Source organism: Pongo abelii, chromosome 5, assembly GCF_028885655.2.
Source record: "Pongo abelii isolate AG06213 chromosome 5, NHGRI_mPonAbe1-v2.0_pri, whole genome shotgun sequence".
In the NCBI taxonomy this organism is placed as follows: domain Eukaryota; kingdom Metazoa; phylum Chordata; class Mammalia; order Primates; family Hominidae; genus Pongo; species Pongo abelii.
This window is the reverse complement of record NC_071990.2, coordinates 3,165,421-3,191,318: the sequence shown is the minus strand read 5'-3', so window position 1 is coordinate 3,191,318 and position 25,898 is coordinate 3,165,421. Positions and strand designations below refer to the sequence as shown.

The 25,898-nt window shown below is 46.9% G+C and overlaps 1 protein-coding gene across 3 annotated transcripts in view; it reads left to right on the top strand.

Moving 5' to 3' along the window:
- The window catches only part of SLC22A23 (solute carrier family 22 member 23), a 187,810-nt gene that overhangs the window by 136,037 nt on the left and 25,875 nt on the right, over positions 1-25,898 (top strand). For all 3 annotated transcript variants that reach the window (XM_009241400.4, XM_063725312.1, XM_054557135.2), the window contains exon 5: positions 22,507-22,634. In XM_009241400.4, coding sequence (XP_009239675.3) covers positions 22,507-22,634 — 128 coding nt within the window. The remainder of the gene's footprint in view (positions 1-22,506; positions 22,635-25,898) is intronic.

Here is a 25,898-nt window from a genome sequence, read left to right as displayed (position 1 = left end):
CTGTGCCTCAGGTTCACCAGCTGTGAGTCATTGTGGTCAATAATGGGGTTGGGAGGAATCAGTGAATTAATGTATGAGACATTTAGAACGGTGCCTGTCACTTAGTGCCAGATGTATATTAACTGCTATGATCATCATAATTATTTACACATTTATATTACTATTAAGGTGCTTAGTACATTCCTGCTCTATAAGTACTCATTAAATATTGGTCACTGCTATTATTATTATTGCATCCTCTTAATATATATAGGAGTCTGGGCGTAACGGGGCAGGTTAAAAAATTGGTGGTGAGAAATGTAAACCACCTTTGCCTACCAGCCTTGAAAGCCTCCACTGGAATTACTGGCCTTAAAAGCCAATAATTGCCTACCCTTTTTTATTGTCTTCCTCCCATCTGCTGCAGTGGGCTCTGTTGTTTGACAGGATTTGAAGTGGCCCGCTGGGGAGAGGGGGTGAGCTGTAGCACCAGCCAGCATGACCAGCTGTTGGTAGCAAAATATTGAAAGTTGCTTGCTTTCCTTTAATGAGCAAGTATTTATTGCATGCACCAGGGTGCCCAGCAGCGTACTTGGTGCTTTGGAGTGCTGTATCTCTGAAGAGCAGACGGGTGAGCATGTACGTTAACAAGGACTGGAAACCAAGCTGCACGAGGCACAGTCCCCAAGGGGCGGCTTCTTGGGGTAGGGGCAGTAAAGGCAAACGTGCGGGGACTGGCCAGAAGGGATCTTCTGGTCAAGATGGTAGACTGAACAGACAGGGACCCCTCCACACACACATATAAATGCTGGATAAAATACAGCATTTTTTAGAAGTATGACGCTGAGCTCCAGTGAAAGAAGGGGAAGTTCCCAGGGGTCAAACCAAGGAGGGAATCCCAGCAGGAGCAGAAACAGAGACAGCTCCCAGGGCATCTGAACCAGAGAGAAGTGTGAGGAGCCTGGGTTTCAACACCTGCCCGGGGGCTAGAGCTGAGCTCCCAGGCCTCTGATGCCATTAGAACTGAGCTCCTTCAGTCAAGCCAGGAGTCAAAACTGTCAATGGCCACAGGACTGGGAGATCTTTGCCTGCCACAGGGACTCAGCCCAGAGCTGGCGGACTGCCTTGGACCGTGGGCAGAAAAAGGTTCACTCCGAAGAAATTGGAGCCTTGAAGTCTGCACCATGCAGAACTGTGTGTTCCAAATTCCAGCTGCTCCCTGAGGCTGAGATACCAATGTAAGAACAGTGAAGCTCACTGGACCCCTCAGGGACCAAAACACCGCCTCCCGCAGAGGCATCCAGGACTCACATGGAAGAAAATTCTCTTTAAAGATGAGCTCACAGGCAAAGGTCACAGATCCACGGGGAATCCACTATGAGGGCCCAAACCTATAGACTGGGGAGTGTGCATCTCAGGAACTGTAGAAAATAGAGGAATCTGAAAGGGCAGTGAAGGGAGCTGGTATTTGTTAAGCAGCCACACTGCCTTATGCTGATGCTGTTGCTGGTCCAGGTATTCTAGATACATCTCCAGAGCAAGCCCCCGATCTCCTGAAAGCACATTGCGGGGCGGAGGCGGGCAGGAGCCTAAAGAACCCACACACACGTGAGGAACATGCTTTTACCAAGTAGGGTGGTCAGGAGAGACCCCTCTGAGGGGCTGATGTTCATGCTGAGGCCTAAGTGTTCAGAAAGAGGAAGTCACACAAACTTCTGGGTGGAAAAGTGTTCTTGGCAAAGGGGAAAAGCCAAGGCAAAAGCTGGCTTCCGCTCAGCTTCTCCTGGAACCGGGAGAGGAAGGCCAGCATTGCTGGAGCATGGTGGACAAGAGGGGACAGAAGGTGACTTGGAAAGGCAGGTGGGGTCAGACCCTATGGGGCCTGAGGAGCACGGGCTTATTCTACAAAGACATAAAGATGCACTGGAGGGTCTTGAGCAGGGGAATCCTATATCCCAGACTGTGCTCTGTGAGGACCTATCTGTCTGCTTTGTGGAGAAGGCGTAGAGCCGGGCAAAGGCCAGAACAGAGACAGCGCACACGCTGGGCTGTGTGACATCCTGGTGCCTGCACTGGGGAAGGCTGGGTGTCACCTGCAGAGGGCTGATTCGAGAGATGCTTTGAGAGTGGCCCTGGTGAGACTTGCTGATGGATCTGAGGTGACTCTCAAAGGTGAGAGAGGAGGCAGTGATGGCAGCTGGGTCTGTTTCCTGAGATGGGGAGGCCGGAGCCTTAAGAAACATGGAAGCTCAGGAGGGCTGGAGGCTGAAGTCCTGTCCTGCCATCCTACTGTGGAGGGTGACAGGATGAGGTGACCAGGAGACTTGACTGAGACCGCAGCCTGTGTTAAGATGTGGGTTTTATTATTATCCAGGTATAGTGAGGTCAGCAGGCCAGGAGACAATTGCCATTGAAAGATTATTTATTACTCTTAGTTCCCAGGAGGAAGGGGTACGTGGGGCCACCCAGGGCCTCCCGGGAAGCACCAGGGTGGGCCAGGAGGCAGACGGGGAGGTGAAAACGTGGGCAGGAGCCTTTATTGTGGTTCCTGCAGGAGCAGCAGGTGAGGCAGGGTGTTCAGGATGAGTTTTGATAGTTTGATCATTTCTGCAGCGTGTGGGCATAGGGCTGTCCCTAGATGTCTGGAAGCTGACCCCGGGGTGACTGGGGCAGGTGGATGGTGGCCCACGTGTGAGAGCCCGACACAGGAAGTGGTTGGGGTATCGGCTCTGGATGGGTTGGTTTGTGTGTGAAAAGTACACTTGCAGGTGAATCTTTTACTCTATCTAGGAATTAGCGAACCCTGGGAGGAGCAGCCTCTCTAGAATCAGCAAGGCTCCAGATGTTAAAACATTAGGAAATACAGAAAATACAAAGGCTTGATTAATATGCAGCAGCCGCAGGGTTGCAGAGTTCTGGAATGAAGTGACCCCCAGGGTGGAGACGCTGGCCAGGAAAAGGTGGCAGCAAGGGCAGCAGCATGATGCACCCAGAGACTGGACAGGGACTTGGCGGCGGGTGCAGTGAGCACAGGAGTCTCTGGTGATGCGGGGAAGATGGGACGCATGAATGATATATGCTCCAGCAAGTGGAGCCAAGATAGGCGAGCAATGTCATTGCACGAGCTGCCTGGGGATGCTTATAATATGTCGAGGCTTCTGGGCCATGGCAGGATCGGCTGGGCTTTAGGTGAAGGAAGAGCTGCAGCAGCTGGTGGCCAGAGAATGGGAGGGTGCGCTCGCTTGGTACTCTTGTGTGGTTTGCAGAGTCAAACTTGAGCACTTAGTTGTGAAGGAGGAGCAGCAGAAGAAAGAGCACTTGTGAGTATTTTTCACCTGAAAGTAAACCCCATCAAAGCGCTGGGTAATTGCACTGATGGACGCAGATGCCTGAAGAGAAATGCATCTTTAGTCATTTTGCTCAGGCATTTATTGTCACTCAGTAAAGAGCAGCAGGGATTTAGCGCTCATCTAGAAGGAAGTCATACCGACTGATCCTTCTTCCAGAAGAAACATGAAATCCTTCCAAGGTCACAGCCAACAACGAGAGGTTGGGGGGAAGATGCAAGATCCAAACCACGAGAAGAAGGGAGTATCTAGGAGCATCTAGGAGGAATTCTGCTTAGATGCGCTGGGAAGATAGGTAGCAGGAGGTACCAGGATGGAAGAGGGAGCTGGGTGCAAGAGCTGCTGCTCTGAAATTGTACACACTGCAGAAAGGTGCCCCTTCCAGGTGGCCACAGCCTGCACTGGGAGCGTGGCTTCATGACAGAGCTCCTTCCTCGGCTGGGAGCCCTTGTGCAAGACAAAGCCTGGTCTTGTGTTTGGAGGTCCAGGTCTACGTTACGTTAGAACATCCTAGAAAACCGCAGTATGGAAGATCAGGAGGGTAATGTGTGGGACAGGGTGACATCAGGTTTCCTACGCAGGAACTCACTATTGAGGAATGACAAGGGCAGGAGAAGGCTGTTGGAGAGGCTGCCCACGTGGTGTTTATCTAAAGTGGTTTGGAGGAAGTCACAGGGAGTAAGGACTTCTGGAGATAATGGAGATGTGAGCGCCACTCTCCCAAAACGTTGGTGTATGCCATCACCATTCCTCATCAGGTAAATTAAGGGTACTGAGTACACATGATCATTTATAACACAAAATTTGCAGCTGGGCATGGTGGCTCATGGCTGAGGCAGGAAGATCACTTGAGCACAGCAGTTTGAGACAAGCCTGGGCAACAAAGGGAGACCCCATCTCTACCAAAAATTTAAAAAATTAGCCACACATGGGAGCACGTGCCTATATCCCAGCTACTCAGGAGGCTGAGGTGAGAGGATCACTTGAGCCCAGGAGTTCAAGGCTGCAGTGAACTATGATCGCACCACTTCACGGCAGCCTGGGTGACAGAGCAAGACCCTATCTCTTAAAAAACAACGTGCTCGTCTGCTCTAAGAGTAAGTGCAGAATTTTGATGCTAGTTCGACAAGCTCCCCAGTGAGGGCTCTCAGCCCAACATGTGAGTGCTTAAATGTTTTCTAGGGGTGGAGGTGTCATCGTAAGCCAGGCAGACAGTCCTGCCCTCATGGAACAGTGGAGCAAAAAAAGAAAACATTGCACTTGGACATCTTATGCCTCCCTCGTGGCAGACACATGCACTGTGACATTTGCTGATTGTGTCTTCACATTTTAGAAATGTGCTTTTCTTCAGATCAGCTGCACGCTTCTTACGTGTGAAAACGTATTAACCATAGTACTCTCGAATTCCTTAGCTCTTCCTGGATCCAAGGAACCAGAGGTTGGTGGATTTATTCCTATTTGTAGGTGGGGAAACCAAGAAATGAAAAAACCTTCACCAAATCACTTACAAATGTGGGAAAAGCATTCAAAACAGGTTTTCAAATGTCAGTGGTTCTCAAAGTGCAGTCCCTGAGCCAGCAGCATCAGTATCACTTGGGAACTTGCTAGAAATACGGATCTCAGACCCAGCCCCCACCCCAGGCCTGCCGAATAAAAACGCCTGCGGTGGGCCTGGCAGTCTGTGTTTTAAGAAGGGCTCGGGAGACGCCACTGAGCCCTGCTCTTTGGGAATCACACAGAGGACCTAACATATTTTGAAAAAGGATGATAAAGATGATAAGAAGTCGCAAAAGAAGATCCTGTGAGTCAGCTGCATCGAACACATACTTTTCTTTTTTTTTTTTTTTTTTTGAAATGGAGTCTCACTCTGTCTTCCAGGCTGGAGTACAGTGGCATGATCTCGGCTCACTGCAAGCTCTGCCTCCCGGGTTCACGCCATTCTCCTGTCTCAGCCTCCCAAGTAGCTGGGACTACAGATGCCCACCACCACACCTGGCTAATTTTTTATATTTTTAGGAGAGACGGGGTTTCACTGTGTTAGCCAGGATGGTCTGGATCTCTAACCTAGTGATCCGCCCGTCTTGTCCTCCCAAAGTGCTGGGATTACATGCATGAGCCACCACGCCCAGCCGAACACACACTTTTCATCCATGAAAGAGGGTTCGAGATTGTGTAGTGAAATGAAACAGATGCCATCCTCGAAGGGCCTGTGCGATCTGATGGTCCTGTCCAGTTCCACGATCTGAACAGATAGCTTGACCATCTCGGACAGCAGAAGTCATCAGTATTCCTGGAAGTGATGAAAGCAAGTAAAACAAACTTGGTCCTGGCTCTACGCATTTCCTCTGCACTGTGGGGACACGCACGCATTTGTGGAGTCTTCAGTCATGGCAGTGTTCCAGGTTCACGAGAAGGGAAGGCTTCCCCAGCCTGCTCCCCGATCTCCCTACAGGCACAGATGGGACATCTTGCTGGCAAAGTGCTTTCCACACCCAAATCCATCCCTCCAACGCTGCAGGAAGCGAGTGTGTGCAGTTTTTTTGCACTTTCCCCCAAGACTTTTAATCAGGTGCACACCTAGTAGAAAAATATTCTCACCTCGAGCCCACCTAATATGTGTGTTTTGCATGAAAAGCCTAGAGATAGAAACACAAAGGGCCAAATGTGTGAAGCTGGTGAATTAGAGGAAAGAGCTGCTGGCAATCAGCATGATCATCAAAAGCATCTGGGAAAGCAATAAGAAGATAATAAGCAGTATGGGAAATAGGGAGGAAATTAGAGAAGGATCACGCTGCACTGCATAACATTGGAGAGTAAGGAACAGAACCGATTCCCCAAATGAGGAGGTAAACCCTAGCGCGGAGGACGGGAGAGTGTGCTGCCATAAAGGACACTGGCGGGGAGAAGACACTCCAGAGGCTGGCCGTGCAGAAACCCTTAGAAAAAAACAGACATGCTACAAGGAGTTTTAATTTTTTTTAATTTCAAGAAGAAAGCTATTATAAAACATTTAAATGGCCTCAGGTTAAATAAATGCCTCATTAAAAAAATTCCAATATGTAAATAGCCTTAATTTTTTGGCTCTTTTAAATATCATTAAAAATATTCTGGTCAGAGTAATACTGATTTTTACCATCTCTTGAAGGTTTGTTTCTTAGACCCTGCTAAGCATTTTACATAACTTAGCTCCTTAAATCTTCCTGAAGACCTTCTGAGGTAGATACCAGGACGGCCTCCAGTGCAGATGAGGAAACTGAGGCACAGAGCGATGCGGTGTTGCTGAGGCCCCATGGCTAGTAAGTGGGGCTGGGGTCTGAATTCCAGCAGGTGGACTCCAGAGCCACAGGGACTACCACCTCCTGCTCAGCCCAGTCAAACATGGCGAGCCGGGGTTCTGTGGCCCAGGGACCCAGAATGCCGGGCAAGCGGAGGGCCCTGGGCTGCTGAGAGCAGCATTTACTTGGCAGAGCTACACTTCCGTCCTGGGAGGAATCCTCCATGCCCTCTTTTTTATTTAAGTACATTGCTTAACATTGACAAAAACATTTCTTAAAATTATTGGGGTATCAGTACCTGCCCTGATAAGGGCTCAATAAAAATGGGTTAAGCTGATCAATTAATTTCGCTTCTTGTTATCATTGAAATGACTTTTAAAAGACAATTTAAGAATTTTTTTTGAGACAGAGTTCTGCTCTTGTTGCCCAGGCTGGAGTGCAATGGCACAATCTCGGCTCACTACAACCTCCATCTCTTGGGTTCAAGCAATTCTCCTGCCTCAGCCTCCCCCGTAGCTGGGATTACAGGCACCCACCACGCCCAGCTAATTTTGTGGAGACAGAGTTTTTCAGCAGAGACAGGGTTTCTCCATGTTTGTCAGGCTGGTCTCGAACTCCCAGCCTCAGGTGATCCACCCACCTTGGCCTCCCAAAATACTGGGATTACAGGCATGAGCCACCATGCCCGGCCAAGAATTTTTATACATACATAATCCAGCAGGTATCAGACTTTTTTTCTTGCCCAAACACAAGAAACAACAACTTGACAGACACAACAACTTCCTCTATTAAAAACAGTTTTATTTCAAAAGGGCGGCAAAATTCTGCGTTATACAAAGAGACTCTATTACAGATAAAATAAGTGCTGTGGGTTCCCTACATGAGAGGAGGGAAACTGAATTCAGTTACAGCAACAGTTAAGCATGCGGGAAAATGCTTTCCTCAAAGGAAAATGGAAGAGGTGAGTCATGAAAACCATGCAGTCTCCGGGAGCTTGAATCAATAGGCAATAATTATTTTTACAAGTTATCCAATAATCAATTTGAGAGATCAATAGGAAACAAAAAAAAATTTTCTTGGTCAAATCTTTTCTGCCTACAAACTATCTAGATGGGAGAAGGATTAGGTAATACTGACAAAAGGCAGATGTGGAAATAAAATGATAACCCATATTTCAATCATAAAAATGGAGCAATTAAAAGCAAGATTCAAATGCTTTCTGTAAGTGGGTATTTTGGGACTTGCTGATGGCATGGAATTTTAGGGAGCCCTCAGGCAACAGTCCACAGAGATTGTGTAAGACAGTAGGAACCCTTGCATCAACACAAATGCCTGCAAGTAGAAAGGGAGACTCCTGTGAGGCAGAAGTGAGCACTGAGCCTCTGCTCTGGAGGCCAGTGTGACTGTCCCCAGTGCCAGCCTTCGCCCTTCCTGTCCTCATGCTAAGATGTGCCCCAAGAGTCCATCTCACCACGCTGCTCCCACCGGGAAGCTGGGGTTGCTCCAGGCCAGTTTGAGATGCACTGAAGCTTTGAAACAGGCAGAGCGCTGGCAGCATGCATCTGCGTGTGCATGTGTGCACATGTACAGATGTGCACGTGTGTGCACTTTGTGGGGTGGTGGGGCTGGGCTGTTGGCAACTGACAGAGACCAAGTGAGTGGGCCTCTGGTGACAGGTGTCTGGGGTCAGTTGCTAGGGTGTTGCCATTGCTGGCGTCTGGCAAACGTCCACATGGTGGTTGGAATGAGGACAAGGGGACCCAGCCGCCCATCTGCTTGGCCCTAGGGACTCTGGCAGACCACATGGCCAGTACTAAAGAGTGGCAGTCCTGACTACGATCGGGACAGCCTCACTCAGCCATCAGAATTGGCTAAGGTGTCGTGACTCGTTTCATTAGGAGGTGAGGCTGCTAACATAGAGGTGTCGATAAAATTCTGCTTAGGAGCAGAAGCAACAGAGTCCCCTTATTCCTCTGCCCACTTACCTCCTCATGTTGTTTTACAACATCAGACTTTTTAAAAGTCATTTGCCAAATTAATCCCCCTACCACATTATATTTTGAAGGCTCTGTGTGCCTTATATTTTCTGCAGCCTGACAATTGCTTCTACGGATAAATGAGTGAAAGGTGCAGACGGAGGGAGAAGGTTAACCCAGCCACATGGAAGGTTATAGATGGTAGGTGAACCTACCTGCAACTGGACTCCAAGTATTCATCTGCTTATAATATGAATTAAGGGATGTTTTAAATATATGCCAATTGTTATACATTCAAAGTTGGTTAATCATGAAAAGTCTGACTCCAAAGGTGTCTTAGGCACTGACTTCATTTGGTCTGGCAAAAATCTAAAGCAGCATAAGCTCATTTATTCAGTGCGTTGTCAGGAGCAGCATCTTCTTCACCTTCCGGAAGGAGGCAACAGTGAGCGTTAGCCCTAAGTCTAGATGGAGAGTGTTGAAGCCAGGCAAGACCTTGGTGCCGTTCCACACGCCAGTCTACAGATGTGGGGAAACTGAGGCCCGAAGGAATAAGGTGACTTGCCTAGGGCTACAAAATTGGCACACAAACCCAGGGCTCCTAGGAGATTTCCACCATACTTTTTCTAGAGCAGAATTTTGGAGCCTCAGTGTATATCACTTTGAAAGACAAAAGAGACACAAGGTTCTGAGCTTTTGTAACGGATAAATTAGTAGCATAGTCATTTAAATTATGAATGCACTTTTTTTCCCAAGAGATTTTCAAGGAATTCATTTGCCTTAGGAAAACCTTGGGGTCTAACCATCCTCAGAGCCAATCTTTATTCGATTTCATGATACTCATCCCATCTCTCTAAATTCTGAAGTTTAATGAAAGCCACCTTATTGTTTTAATACCAAACAGAGCTAATGTTTAAAAAATCCAAGTGGAAGATTATGTACAGAATCCATGCTTATATTTTTTGCAAAAGTTTTGAGCCAGAAACTAAAGATACTCCCAAAACTGGTACTTAATTCAACTTTAGCCTTTAATTTATTATTTTTTTAGAATGTCTTCAGAATCTCATAATACTCTGATACTTGGCAACACCTCAAAGCGTCAGCGGCTAGAATCACCCCTTTAGATCAGAAGCACCCTCACAGCAGCCTACAGCCCTTCTCACATCACATTCAGGGAAACCTTATCTCCATGATGCCTTTTGAGATTCTCCTCCCTCCCCCAGTCCCTGCTCTGTGTCCCCCACTCTGTGATGGGAAGGCCTATTTGATAGAAGCTCCTCCTTTATTAGCCATTTATTAATTTACACGTTTTTGCCCCAACTGGACAGTGAGCTCCTTGGGGCCCAGACACTGTGTGTGTTTCATCTCCAGGCCAGCCCGTCCGCAGCAGGTGGATGGTGCCCAGTGCATGTTTAGCCCATGAATGGCATCACGTGGAACCGCAGACAGGAAGGCACACCTGTCTGCACAGGTATCACCCTACAACTAAATATTTCAAAATACAAATAAAGGAATGACTTGAGGGTAAAATTAATTTAATAGGCATGGGCAGTTCATCTTATTTCCTTCCTGTATTTTCTTTATGAGTAAATGTGCTAGTACAGTACGTTAAAGAGGGTAGACGTGCGTCTCATACAATTGCCAAGCTGGCATTTCATCAGAGCAGGTGTTAAGTGAATTGGCAAGAAGGCAGCCAACATAGTATACTTGTCTATGTCAGAGTCTCCAACTGGATAGAGGAATAATTTATTTTATTTTTAGATGTCAAGGAAAAATGATCAACCTCATAGGGTTTCACAGTATTGAGTTTTAATTACAGATTCTACTGAGCAATTACTCAGGTTACAGGGACTAAGATGTAAAACAGATTCATGAAATGTAGATCAGACGGGCTTGAGACTTAGCCAAATCTCCACTCCAGAAAAGAGGACAGAGATGGGAATGTGGACCACAAGCAACACACTGCTGTTAAATCACCAATTACCCTGCAGTGCATCAGGCGCCAGAGGAGAGACAGGGTGCTCCCACTTGAACTGCGTGCTGACACTCAGCTTTGAGGAGTGACGATGTGATGGTATTAAGAAAACACGGAGAAATTTTCCTGCCTTGATACAGTAATTGTGTACATGATACCATTGGGGAAAAGTTCCACATAAATACATTTTCCATATAAATCTCTAAGAACCAGCTCTTCCGCGTAGCTAATTTGGGTGGGACTCTTTGTAGAATACATTTTTCCTGCTGTAGAAGCAATACTGCAATCACGGTGTGATGCAGGAAAACTCCCCTGGTCTAGGGGTCTTAAGCCCCAGGTTCCAGGCCTGCCTCTGCCATTCATGAAGCCCCAGGCAGGGTACTAGCATGGCCAGGCCTAGGCCACCTGCCATGCAGTGAGGGGCTGGGTTAAGTGCAACCCAGAGATGCCCTTCTGACTGTAGTTCCATTTTGTAACGTTGCCTGTCCCTGGTGAGCGATTGCAGAGCCATCCCTGTAGCAGCAGGTGCTTCTGTGTGGCCATGGTGTAATCCTTCAGAAGCATCTGTGTGGGAAGCTCCTGTACCACCAAGGAGGCTGGAACGCCTGTGTGCAGCTGGCCCGCTGCCTCCTGCCACCTGCTCGTCAGCCCACAGTCCTTATTACAGTCAGGTGCCACCCTGCTCTGAGGCCTCTGCCCAGCGTTAGTGGCCTGGGGCTTTCTCAGCTAGGATTCAGTTGTCTGAGTGAAGACCCTGGGCGTGCCTCTGTGAAGCAAGTCTGTGTTTTCAGTGAGTGGACTGAGTTACCTCTGCATTTAATCAGAGACCCCTTTTACCTAATTTCGAATTCTTGGCTCTTTTCATTGTTTATTTTTATTTTCATTTTGAGACAGGGTCTCACTCTGTTGCCCAGGCTGGAGTACAGTGGCATGACCTTGGTCCACTGCAAACCTCCCAGGTTCAAGCGATTCTCCTATCTCAGCCTCCTGAGTAGCTGGGATTATAGGCGGCCGCCACCATGCCTGGCTAATTTTGGCATTTTTAGTAGAGATGGGGTTTCATCATGTTGGACAGGCTGGTCTCAAACTCATGACCTCAAATGATCCACCTGCCTCGGCCTCCCAAAGCGCCCAGCCCTTGGCTCTTTTTAGATTAATTGAAGCTATGGGGTAAGGGACCTGCCGATCCACTGTGGGTTGTTGGGTTTTGTTTGTTTTTTGAGACAGAGTCTCGCTCTGTTGCCCAGGCTGGAGTGCAATGGCACGATCTCGGCTCACTGCAACCTCTGCCTCCGAGGTTCAAGTGATTCTCTTGCCTTAGCCTCCTGAGTAGCTGGGATTACAGGCCCGCGCCACCATGCTTGGCTAATTTTTGTATTTTTAGTAGAGACAGGGTTTCACCATGTTGGTCAGGCTGGTCTCGAACTCCTTACCTCATGATCCACCCGCCTCGACCTCCCAAAGTACTGGGATTACAGGTGTGAGCCACCGCACCCGGCCCATGCTGCGGTTTTATGTCAGGTTTTATGTCCCAAGTACATGCTGGAAAATGGCATGGTTCACATTTTTGTGAGGTTCGATAGACCCTGAGTTAGTGCCCTCTCCTCACAAGTAGGAATTAACGTGCTTTTATTCAAGACCTCAGGAGATGAGCCACTGTGCACACCTGGGGGAACTGTCTCTGAGCACCAGGTGGGCAAATGTGTGCCAATCTAAAAGGAAGGGAATGTTTAGAGTGAGGCTGGCATTTTTCACTGAGATGTGGGGGCAGTGTGTCATAGCAGATGTGGAGATGCAGGTGCGTGTCAGTGCCCTGAATACGATTTGGAAGGACACGTGCCCAGCCAGGGAGGGCTTAGCCCTGGAGGATGGGAGGGTGAATGCAGGGGCACTAGGATTTGGGTGAGCTGTATGGGGGGGGGGGGGCTTTCGTCTTCTCTGTAATATTTTCTTTTAATTGTGGTAAAATACACGTAACATAAAATTTTCCACTGTAACCATTTTTAATTGTACAACTCAGCGACCACATCCACAACTCAGTGACCACATTCACAATGTTGTGCAGCCATCTCCACCATCCATTTCTAGAATTTTTTCACCTTCCTCTATCCCAGGTCCTGGCAGCCCCCACTCTACTTTCTATGAATTTGACTCCTCTAGTGCCTCACGTGAGTGGAATGTCAAGGTGTTCCTCCCTCTGCAGCTGGCTTATTGCACAGAGCACGGTGTCCTCCAGGTTCTCCCATGCTGTAGCAGGTGTCAGATCCCTTCTGTTGAAGGCCGAATCATATTCCATTGTACAAATGGACTGCATTTTGTTATCCATTCATCCATTGATGGAATCTGTAATATTTTAGTTTTTAAGTAGAGAATGGGTTTATCTGTGATTTGCTTAATTAATTCCATAGCGAAACTCGACCCTGGCATCCTCCACTGTAACTCACAGACAGTCACCACTTCCAGCTGCTGTGGACAGTGTCACAAAGGGGGCTGTCCCAGCAGGTGCTCAGCACGCACCGACCATGGTGTGGTTCCTGAGCAGCTCTCACTGATCCGAGATACATCCATATTGGACGCCAGCAGGGCCTGGGCCTCAGTCTGCCGTCCAGCATATGACTATCCGGCAGTGGAACATCTGCAGGGCTCCGTGAGGAGGGACAAGTAAAGGCTAAAGGCACTGGTATCCCAGTTGGGTTCTGCCTGCATTGAGTTCAGGCCAGTTCAGGTATTATGGCCAGAATGCTTTGGGGGTTCCAGAATCGTGAATGAAGATTGTGGACCTTCTAACCATCCTGAAGGGGTTTCTGAAAAGGGCTTGAGTCCAATCTGTCATTCACCTTCAGATGAGAGCTCCACTAGATGTGTCATCAGGAGGAAAGGGCCCTCTCTACAGTCCCCAAGTTCTGCTGGAATGTGGGGGGTCAGAGCACCGAGACGAAGTGAGACCCGGAGCCAGTTAAGACACCTGCCTGGACATGCCACTGAGAATGCGGGTTTTGTGCCTACCCTCAGCTTGTCAGTAACCAAGTGCCACCTGTGCATGTCGTAGCACTGCCATATGCCGTCTGCTCAGCATGTTCATGGCCCATCAGCAAACATCTGCTCTAAGATCCTCCAAGTTGGCAAGCGTCCTACTTACCCTAGAGGAGGAATCCTTGTGCCCCTCCATTGCTGTATCCATATGGTGCTGCGGATGCTGACGCCTGCTTGGTGGGAAGGCAGCTATCTGCCTCCCTCTACCCCTGGGGCACTGCAGACACACACAGCCCAGCAGCGCCTCTGCCTGCTCCTTCCTGGTCCTGGGTGACCTCAGCTTGAACATTCTGCTCTAGACAGCGTCCTTGTCCTGAACAGCTCTTTAGAAGCAAAGAGAAAAATACTCTCCACTCTGTATCCAGCAGGGCTGTCTGTCCTTCTGTGCTTCTCACTCCCCACATGGGGTTTAGGGCTTGGAGGGTGAGTGGAGACTTTTAGTTCTGCCCACGTCCTTCCCACAGAAGCCCTGGGGATCAGTGAGCCAGCCAGCTTAGAGCAATCACTTGTTAGGTGTGAAGGCTGGGCTCCTTTAGGTCTTCCCAGCCTGACAGTCTCTCCAGTCAGGCTGTCTGGGTTTAAATCCCAGCTCTGCCATTGAATAGTTGTGTAATCCTGGGCAATGTATTTGAACGTTCTTTGCCTGAGTTTTCCCACCTGTAAAATGGGAATAATGATAGTACCACCACATAGTAAAGAATTAAATACTTACAGCTTTAGAAACTTCCTCATCTGTGGTTTCAAGCAAGCCCTTTGCTGCATGAACCAAATTATTTTTCCCTTACCTGGGTGATATAGTTTGCACATGAGTCCCTTCCAAATCACATGTTGAAATGTGACCTCCAGTGTTGGAGGCGGGACCTGGTGGGAGGTGTTTGGGTCATGGGGGTGGATCCCTTGGGCTTGGTGCCCTCCCCATGGTAATGAGGGTAATGAGTGAGCTCTCTCTATTAGGCCATTCAAGGGCTGGTTGTTTGAAAGAGCCTGTCACCTCCCCCTTGTCTTGCTCCTTTTCTCACCCCGTGACATGCCAGCTCCCCTTGCCCTCCACCGTGAGTAAAAGCTTCCTGAGGCCTCACCAGAAGCCGAGCAGATGTTGGTGCCATGCTTCCTGTATAGCCTGCAGAACTGTGAGCCAAATAAACCTCTTTTCTTTATAAATTACCCAGCCTCCAGAGCCTCCAGTGTTCCTTTATAGCAACACAGACAGACTAAGATAGTGGGACTCCTCCAGCTTGCACCTCTCCTCTTGCACTGCCATCCTGGCCACAGCCATGCTGAGAGCCAACTTCAAAGCTTTCTCCCAGGAAAGCTGCTGTGGTTTTAATGCCTAGTTGTGTTTTACAGTTGCGGAAGTCATCCTCAAGGTCACTTTTTGGCCGTCTACATGTGAAGATGCACCAGACAGATGAGGCTCCAGCTACCCACCGTGCTTCCTGATTTTTTGTTGAAAGTCATCAATTTCTTTGAGGCTCAGCTCTGTTTCTACCAAGTCCTGGGCCCTTGGCTGGCTTTTTAATTTGTGTGGCGTTATTACATTATGTACTTGTCAGCAGAGATTTCATTAAGTTCCCATAATATGGCCATGCTGCACATTATCCAAACTAAAACAACCATCTCTGGGCTTGCTCAGAGGCTGACAGGCCAACGAATTCTTAATGATTTTGCAGCAAATATAAATTCATGGAGGGCATCATAAAACTTAAGTATTCCCTACACATACCCTTTGGGCTTGTGGCATTCCGCAATGCCTGAGCAAGCATCTCTGGAACACTACTTCCCAACTTCAGTCACCGGAATGCCATCCAGGCAATATGGGTTTGCTGCTGTGCTGTGTCCACAGAGGTTAAGGGTGTGGGCTATCTCATCAGACTGCCTGGGTTCAGATCCCAGCTCTGCCGTTGAATGGCTGTGTAATCCTGGGCAATGTACTTGAACTCTCTTGGCCTGAATTTTGCCATCTGTAAAATGGGGGTAATTACAGCGCCACTATGTAATGGACTTGCAAGCATCAGACACAGGGGACACTGGTGGAACAGTGTCTGTTGGTCGTAAATCCCGTCGTGGGGAAGGTGGTGGGCAGTGCTGCCCCCCAGTGGAGACAGTCGTGTAGCTAAGGGGAGCCTGTCCCTTGTCTGGCGCCCAAATCTCCTGTGTCTTTACTTCAGTTCACTCCAGTCCTGTGGCTGCTGCTCATCAGAGCCCATAACACTCAGGATCTTCCACTACCTGGGCCCTGCGTCCCTCTCTTCTCCTCGCGTCTTCTCACCTCATTCCCAGCATTCGGGTTTATCACCTTGCAACTCTCTGAACACAACAAATGCACCACCCCACACCCCATGCCTTACCTCTGGGTCCTGCCCCACACACCTCCAGCAGTACAAGGGGATGCAGGGCCTATCCTGCAGCTGCTCATCTTCCAAGATGGTCCAAGCAGAGCCTCGCCTCTCCAGAGCCTCCCCTGACCAGCCCCTGGACCACCTGCCTGGGACTGCCCCCACTACAACCCACACCATGTGGGCTTCCATCCAACTCGCTCAATGGATTTGAGCGAGTAGTGACAAATCCATTTCAGATGGATTTGTAGTGACAACGCTCAGTACGTATTAGAAAAAACAATTTGGAGACCCATATTGAAAGCTTGGGCTCCCAAAGAGGCCCATACCCACTTCTTAAATCCTAAGGTCACACCACACCTTTGTAAACAGTAATATCCTTGAAATCTTTTCTATGAGCTTTGCAATTCTCAGAGACTCTCTAGAAGGGGACTTGCTCATCATCACTTCTCATAAAGGCATTTATTTGTTGTTGTCAGTTTTTAGGTATCCAAAGTGTGTTGCCTTTAGGCCCAATTTGAGGATGACAAAGACAAGAGAGTGGTCACTAAGGAGCAGGCAGAGTCTCAGAGGCCTGTCTGCCCTTGTACCGCTGGGCTGCGCACACACCCTCCTGCCTCAGGCTCTGTTCTGTGCCTGTGGCTTTGAAGTCTGGGACAAGAAGAGACTTTTCTCCTGAAGGGCAAGGGCTCTGTGAGCCCAGATAAGAAAGGAGAACAGCAGAATTGAATCCTCTCTAGGATTCAGTTGGACTGATGGAATTCCAGTAGTGTCAATGTCTGCCTTGTATGCATAATGCAGGGCTTTATCTTTGTAATGGCATTTGTTAAATTAACACATCAGAATTGTACATATTTATGGGGTACATAGTGATGTTGCGCTACATTAAATGTATAGTGGTCACATCACAGCATGCAGCATATCCATTCTCTCAAACGTTTATTTCTTTGTGTTGGGAACATTCGATATTTCAAACTATATGATATATTAACTATAGTCATCCTACAGTGGTCCAGAGCCCTAGAACATATTCCTCCTATCTCTTGTAATTTTGTATCCTTTAACCAATCTCTCCCTATTTCTCCCTTCCCACTACCCTTCCTAGCCTCTATCCTCTGTTCTACTTTTCACTTCTATGAGATCGTCTTTTTTTGAGCTTCCACATGAGTGAGAACATGCAGTGTTTAATTTTCTGTACCTGGTTTATTTCACCTAACATAATGTCTTTCAGTTCCATCCATGATGCCGCAAATGACAGGATTTCATTCTTTTTACAGCTGAATAGTATTCCATTGTGTATATATACCACATTTTCTTTTTCCAGTCATCTGTGTTAGACACCTAGCTTGATTACATATCTTAGCTATTGCAAATAATGCTGCAATAAACTCAGGGTCTTTTTCCAGTCATCTGTTAGACACCTAGGTTGATTCTGTATCTTAGCTATTGCAAATAATGCTGCAGTAAACTCAGGGTCTTTTTCCAGTCATCTGCGTTAGACACCTAGGTTGATTCCTATCTTAGCTATTGCAGATAATGCTGCAATAAACTCAGGGTGCAGATGTCTCTTTGACTGATTTCCTTTTCTTTGGATAAACACCAGTAGTGGGATTGCTGGATCATGAGGTAGTTCTGTTTGCAGTTTTTTGAGGAACCTCTGTACTGTTCTCCATAGTTGATGTACTAGTTTACATTCCCACCAACATCATATAAGAGTTCCCTTTCTCCACATCCTTGCCAGCATTTTTGTGTGTGTGTCTTTTTGATAATAGCCATCCTAACTGGGGTGAGTCGATACCTCATTGTGGTTTTGATTTGTATTTTCTGATGATTAGTGATGTTGAGCTTTTTTAAATATATGTTTGTTGGCCATTTGTGTCTTCTTTTAAGAAATGTCTATTCAGATTATTGTCCATTTTTAAAATCAGGTTGTTTCTTTTTTTGCTGTTGAGGTGTTTGAGTTCCTCATATATTCTAGATATTAATCCCCTGTCAGATGAATAGTTTGCAAAGACTTTCTCTCATTCTGTAGGTTGTCTTTTCAGTCTGTTGATTATTTCCTTTGCTGTGCAGAAGGTTTTAGTTTCTCCAGGGTCAGCTATATTGTAGAACAAAAAACAAGTCTCAAAAAATTTTTAAAAATACAAAATCATACCAAGTATCCTATCTGACCATAATGGACTAAAACTAGAAATCAGATAACAAGAAGAACATTCAAAACGTACAAATACATGGAAATTGAACAACATACTCATGAACAACCAATTGGTGAAGGAAGATATTAAGAAGGAAACTAAAAAATTTCTTGATACAAATGAAAATAGAAACACAATATATTAAAACCTATAGGACACAGCAAAAGCAGTATTGATAGGCAAGTTTATGGCAACAAATGCCTACATCAAAAAACTAGAGAGATTTCATAGAAAGAACCCAATAATTATTTCAAGATACTAGAAAAGCAAGAACAAGCCAAACTCAAAAGTAGTAGAAGGAAAGAAATAATAAAGATCAGAGCAGTCATACATGAAATTGAGACTAACAAAACCATAGAGAAGATTAATGAAAAAAAGTTGGTTTTTTGAAAAGATTTTAAAAGTTCATAAACCATTAGGTAGACTAAGAAAAAGACAGAGAAGACCCAAATAAGTAAAATTGGAAACAAAAAAAGACATCACAACAGATACCACAGAAATACGAAGAATCATCAGAGACTACTATGAATACCTATATGCCAATAAATTCAAAAACCTAAAGGAAATGGATAAATTCCTGACACATACAACCTACCATGATCGAGCCAAGAAAAAAATAGAAAGGCTGAACAGACCAATAACAAGTAATGAGATTCAATCAGTCATAAAAAGTCTTCCAAAAAAGAAAAGTCCAGAACCAGAGGGCTTCACTGCTGAATTCTACTGAACCTTTAAAAATGTAATACCAACTCTTTTCAAACTATTCCCCAAAAAAACGAAACAGAAGGAATTCTTCCAGCTCATTTTACAAGGGCCTTATCTTGAAGGCAAAATGGCACCACTCAAATGTCCATACTCAAATATGCCACATTTTGGATTTTCCCTGAGCTGTCACCTCCTATCCTGGCTTCAAAACTGTGTACACTGAGCACATCTCCGCGGTTCTCCCCGCCCTGTGGTTCAGAACCGTGTACAGTGAGCACATCTCCGCGGTTCTCCCCGCCCTGTGGTTCAGAACCGTGTACAGTGAGCACATCTCCGCGGTTCTCCCTGCCCTGTGGTTCAGAACCGTGTACAGTGAGCACATCTCCGCGGTTCTCCCCGCCCTGTGGGTAACACTTGAGGATAAATCAAGGAACAGGACTTGAGATTGCTGAGGCAATGAAAAAGTTATGTCCTCTTGTGGAAGCTCTGCCCTGCTCGTTCACACCACCTGTGCCCTCAGCCCTGGGCAGTGGCCCTTGGGGTACCTGGCCCTAGGGGTTGGAAGGTGGGGCTACAGCTCCTCCTCTGCTGTGTCATCTGGGCCTTGTTCTTCATTTATGGTCTCGATTTTCAAAATCCATTTCCTACCATGGAGTTCCATAAGCACTTGGCATAAATAAATTTTAATTATTTTGAAAGGACACAAATTTCCACATTGTATGCCATATTTCAAAACTGCAGAGACTACCTGCAAAATCGCTTGTGCTGTCATATTACCATATTTATATATATTCATATATTGCTTCTTAGATAAGCAAAAATTCTCATAGAAATCACAAAATATTTAGAATCAAATCACAAATGTATCTCAAATGATAATACTTAGATGAATTTTGAAGTCTTAAATATACTTATGAGAAAATTAATAATAATGACCTCTATGTCTATCCTGAGAAATTAGAAAAAGATACTAAACCCAAATGCATCAGAAAGATGGAAATACTATAGATCAGAACTTAAACTACGGGTGGTGGCATTTGTGTTAGGTTGTTTTATTATAAAGAAAAGATCTGATTTTTAAAATACAGCAAAATGTGAATATATATAATATTAATGTCATGTATCTGTTTCTATTTCCTTGGATTATGTTATTCAAAATTAATTTTGTATAGCTAGAGGCCAGGAAAACAAACATTAACTTTGAGTATTTACAAAAAAAAAAAAAAAAAATCAGTGCCTGCAAATGCATTTGGGACTTCCATGTGAGATGACCAGAGACCTTCTGTCCATTCCACATGGCCCTCTGCATTCCACACACCTGCCCAGCAGGACAGCTTTTAGCTCTTCAAGAAGCTCCCAAGTCTCCCAGAGTGAGTTATCATTCAGATCAGACCATCCCAAAGGCACCACCAAATTCAGTGGGAACCACCTCATCATGTGAAATGCAGTCGCAAGCAGATAGAAATTTGGACTTTTTTCAAATAGGTAAGAAGGAGGCAGTAGTTATTACATATCGATAGTGATGTGACTTTGAAATAAAAATTTCCTGCTTCTCACAGTCTGTTCCTGCTGCTACAACAAAATACCTTAGCCTGGATGATTTATAAATAACAGAAATTTATTACTCACAGTTCTGGAGGCTGAGATGTCCAGGATTAAGGCACCAGCAGATGCTGTGTCTGGCAAGCGTGTGTTGCTCATAGATGGAGCCTTCTGTGTGTCCTCACATGAGGGTAGGGGCAAGGAGCCTGTCTTCAGCTTCCCATTCTCATGACTTAATCACCCCTAAAGGCCCCATCTCTTAATACTATCACATTGGGGTTTACTTTCCAACATATGAATTTGGGCCGGGCTGAGGGAAACACCATTAATACTTTTTCTAGCTGCTAGATTCATTTTGAAACTCTCCTGAGGCGGGGCACGGTGGCTCATGCCTGTAATCCCAGCATTTTGGGAGGCCGAGGCAGGCGGATCACGAGGTCAGGAGTTCGAGACCAGCCTGACCAACATGGTGAAACCCCGTCTGTACTAAAAATACAAAAATTAGCCAAGCATGGAGGTGCGCACCTGTAATCCCAGCTACTAGGGAGGCTGAGGCAGGAGAATCACTTGAACCCAACAGGCGGAGGTTGCAGTGAGCTGAGATCACACCACTGCACTCCAGCCTGGGTGACAGAGCAAGACTCCATCTCAAAAAAAAAAAAAAAAAAAAAAATCTATCCTGAGCTTGCAAAGCAGGTGTTCGGTAGTTACAATAACTTCTTACCAGCATCAGTCGTGACTTTCCTGATACGATTTAACTAAAATAAAGTGGAGTGATAACTAGAACACTGAGGGCTACAAGAAGCTAGGACTGTCATCTTGAGCTTTGATTTCTACTTTTTGTCTCTCCCAAACAGTCAAGGGTCAGCTGCCTGTTTTGCAATAAAGTATTATTAGCCCATAGCCACACCCACTCCCATACATCCACACTCAGGCCACAAGGCCAAGATGAGGCGAGACCATTTCACCCTCAAAGTCTAAAATATTGGTGACTTGGACTTTTGCAGAGATAGCGTGCCAACTCCTGCTCTGTGCAGTCACAGTGTTCTCTTTGAGCAGCTTGTAAATATTGTCATAAATGTAAATTTATAAAATTAATTGATAATAAAACACTAGTTTTTTTGTCTTGGGGCTCCTCACAAGATTCCGTCTTTAAAAAAAAAAAATAGATTCTGTTGCTTTGGTAAAACTCGAAAACCACTGTGTTGTGGCATCGTCTGAGGGAAAGTGACAGGCAGTTAGCAGTAACATGTAAATAGCTCTGAAGGAAAACCCGGGAGAGTGAGCCTTCATGTTCCGAAACTGAAAGTAACTGCAGGTTGGTCATATTTGGAAGTAATTTTTTAAACATAAAATCATTCTGTTACTATTTATTGTGACAAAATACAACAAAATCAGCAGGGCCTTCCGTGAATTGTTTCTCCATGCTTTAGAAATCCATGGTTACTTTGAAAGGTATACACTGATTTCTTGACACAGCTGGTAGAATGTTGTTCATATCTGCTACTCTGTTACGTTTGTTAAATTATCTTTTATTTTTGTAATCGACACATGGTAATCATACATATTTATGGGGTACACGGTGATGGTGCAGTACATAGAATGTGAAATGATCAGATCAGGGTAATTAGCACGCCCATCATTGCAAATATCACTTTTTTTGTGTTGGGAACATTTAACATCCTCCTCCTAGCTATGTGAAACTGTATATTATTAGTAGCTATGGTCATCCTACAGTGGTGTAGAACATTAGAACTTGTTCCTCCTACCTAGCTATAATTTTGTATCCTTCAACCAACCTCTCCCTATCCTCAGTTTCCCCCCACCCTTCCCAGCCTCTGGTATCCTCTGTTCTTCTTTTTACTTCTATGAGATCACTTTTTTTTTTAAGCTTCCATATGTGGGTGAGAACATGTGGTTTTTAACTTTTGTTAAGCATTTTTAAGGTCTCGATTTTTACTCTTTGGAAAAGAAAACTGGGAACGTTTCAGTGCCCACAGTTTTATCTCCCCTGATTGGGCTGATGCGTGTCTGGAGACTGACCGCCACCTGCCTGGGAAGCTCCCGGGCCACACCTAAGCCACGCTTCCTGGTACCGTGCAGAATCGGAAGACATTCACCGATCCCCTTTGTGTCTTTAAAGGATATTCCCTGAGTCCCTCCGGTGGCTAATGGCCACCCAGCAGTTTGAGTCTGCAAAGAGGCTGATCCTCCACTTCACACAGAAGAACCGCATGAACCCTGAGGGCGACATCAAGGGTGTGATGCCAGGTGAGCACACCGCGGGCTGGTCAGGGCGGGAGCCCGTGCAGGGCTCAGAGAGGCTGCACGGGGCAAGTCCCTGATACCTGGGCTGGTTTTGTTGCACAAACAGCTGTTTTAACCAGCTGTGCAATTCCCCTGTGACCTTTTGGCCTGCACCAGGGCAATGTAGCAACCTTGACATTCTCTCCACTTTCTAGTTGTTGGTTTCTTTCATGATCAAGTCCAGCACACTCTGGATCTGCTCATCTCCTGCCTAAATCCAGAAGCGAGCCATGAGCCCAATATATACTGCTCAAGGGAATATCTGGCTGTCTGGCCCATAGCCTACCTGCCTGCCAGGTCTAAACACTGCCAGAGCGCTGGCTCAGGGTGTAGATGGCCGCTGTGACCTCAGCTTTCCTAAGCATGACCTTCAGAGAGCCACTGTTGTATTTACCTACCCATGTCCTATTTGTTGAGCAGCTGAAGACAGGAAAGGTGAAGTGTTTTTGGATAGTGGTTCAGATCCATAGAATTCCTGTGTGTCAGGAGCGTTACCACAGCTAGGTGGGGGTTCTCAACCTGGGGATCCACGTATCACCAGGAGGTTGTTAAAATCCAGATTCCTGGGCCTCTCCCTGGCACCCAGAGATCCTGACCTGTTAGATTTGGGATAAGCCCTGAGAACTTGCATTTCTAATAAGCGCTAGAAGAGATTCTGATGCAAGTGGTATACAGATCTCCGTTTGAAGATCACTGGTGGTCTCGGCCCAAGCTCTGACTCACTGCCCTCACTGAAGACCTGGGATAAATTGTTGTTATAAAATTCCCTGGGAAAATAACCTCCATGCCATTGTCCAAGAGAGAATATGCTCATTTTCCCCCATGGCCAGAAATGCTTGTGATGATGATTCATTCATTAAAACCAACAAGTGTTTACTAAATGCCTGCGGTGTTTCAGGCGCTATTCTAGAGCAGAGAAGACACAGGCAAAGCCTTGCTCTCACGTAACTTGCAGGCAGGTGGGGCACACACAGGGAAGTTACACGTGCATACGTCGGGAGGGATGAAACAGCAGGGCTGCGGGATAGAGGGTGGTGGGGAGGGACTACAGTCAGAGTGGCTGCGGAAGCTTTGCTCCAAGGGCACAGGTGCAGGGGCCTGAGTGAGGTGGGAGAATGTGCCCTGCAGGTATCCATTTATGATGGGAAGGGATGCGCAGGAACCCCAAATCAGAGAAGCCCTTGGGACCTGGACAGGCCTCTTGTTAGACTCCCAATTCAGAAGATCGGGGACACTAGGTCACTAAAGCTCCTTGGTGCTGCCATAGCTCAGCTAGGATGTCATCCTCTGCCTCAACTTGTGCAGTGACCTGAGAGTCAGGACACCCAGGCTGGACCACGTGCTGGGCGGGGTGGGGCCTACCCAGGGACGCCTGAAGCTTTTGCTTTGCTGGACAGAAGAAGGACGTGAGCCAGGTCTGGTTGACGTGAAGGGTGCTGAGTGCTGGTGCATCTGTGGTCCCTTTTTATCCAGGGACAGTGACGAGAAACAAGATGACACTCACATGGCACTTACATGTCAGCTACTTTTCTAAGTGATTTGCAAATATTAATTCATATTTAATATTTAGTCCCCAAGTGCTTCACGTGTATTATTTCTCCATGACAGCCTGTGAGAGAGGCACTATAATTAGCCCCATTTGCCGATGAGGAAACGGGAGCACAGAGAGGCTAAGCAGCTTCCAGAGGTCACACAGCTGCTAAGAAGTTGAGCGAGGACTTGTCCAGCAGGGGTGCAAAGTCCAGCAGGGGTGGCTTTGCCATGCTGCTCTAACATGAGGGAGAGCTCTGGATAGATACAAACTTCCCTGCGCTGAGTAGTGAGTACTCAATCCAGGTTTCTCCAGCAGTGCCATGCTTGCTCGTTTTGGACGGTCCAGATGGCTTTCCCAGATTTCCCCAGACCTCACTCGTTAACAGGTTAATGCTCTTAGGCTTACAGTACAATTTGTTGGTGGCATTTCCCTAATTAAGTCATCACACTCTGCTTCTTTCACGTTAAAATATTGTCTGGGAATAGCTTGTTTTCTCAAATCCTAATTACACTGATTCATTTCCCTCCTATATTTGGAAAGTGGTATTAGATCCTTTTTAAAAATTTATTTCTTTGCTTATGAGTTTTTCTGGTGCTTATTTCCTTTCCAGAGTCCCAGGCAGGAGGCTGGGTGAGAGGCAGTTGGTGACATGTGACTTAACAAAGAGGAGAGAGGCTTCACCTCCTTGGGGAGCGGTCCTCAGGTGGTCGCTCTGCCCTGCAGCCCTTCACAGTGGCCTCTGCGCTCTTCCACCCCCAGCTGTCAGATGTGTTGATGGCAGCATGATTGGCAGGGCTGCTGAGTGCTGGGGGAAGGCAGCGTATCTTTCAGTTGCTACGTCTCCCACTTCCAGCTTCCTCCGCCCAGGCTCGGTTTTCTGCATGGAATCTTCCTCCCATCACCCCATCTAATCCCACAGCCAACACCTGCTCCGAGCCTCGTGTCTGTCACCCTCTCACGCCCTGGCCAGCTGGCTGGGCTCCCAGCTTTGTTCCGTCCTCCCTGCCACCAGGTCACACATGATCTGACCACATCACCACCGGCTTCAAGCCGCTCCAGTGCCTCCCAGTGCCTTTCGGGTAGACCCCAGTCCTCCAGGCCACTGCGGAGGCCCTTTCTGATCTCTGCCTCCCGCCACCTCACACCCTGGCCTTCATTTGTCTCCCAGGACACACCACCATCTTCCTCTCCACAGGTCCCTCCCCGTGCACACTCCCTGTCCTCTCAGCTCCCACTCTTGCCTTGGCCAGCTCCTCAGAGACCAAGTCAGACCTTCGGTTAGTCACTGTTACAGCTTCAGCACTTCTCCCCGCTTCCCCTCATCGCAGCTATGACGAGTAATTGCAGGGTTCTTTATTACTGCCTGTCACCCCTGCAGAGCGGCGAGGCTAGGCAAGGCAGGGCCCCTGTCTGTATAGCCAGATACTTCTGTGCCCCCAGCAGAAGCCCAGCCGAAGGCCTGATGCGTAGCAGGCATGCCATGAGTATTTATGGGCTAAACGAACCCAGGACTCCTGTAGTAAGGAAGGGTTAGGATTGCGGTTGCATTGCCGCTGGGTAGGTGAGCATCTCGGGTCTGGCTGGAGGTATGTGTAGCGGTCCAGCAGGGCTGCTCACTGCCCCATCAGTACATCCTAACCTTGGACTTATGCCAAGGGAAAACCTGATGTTCCCAAATTTATTTCCTTTTCTCT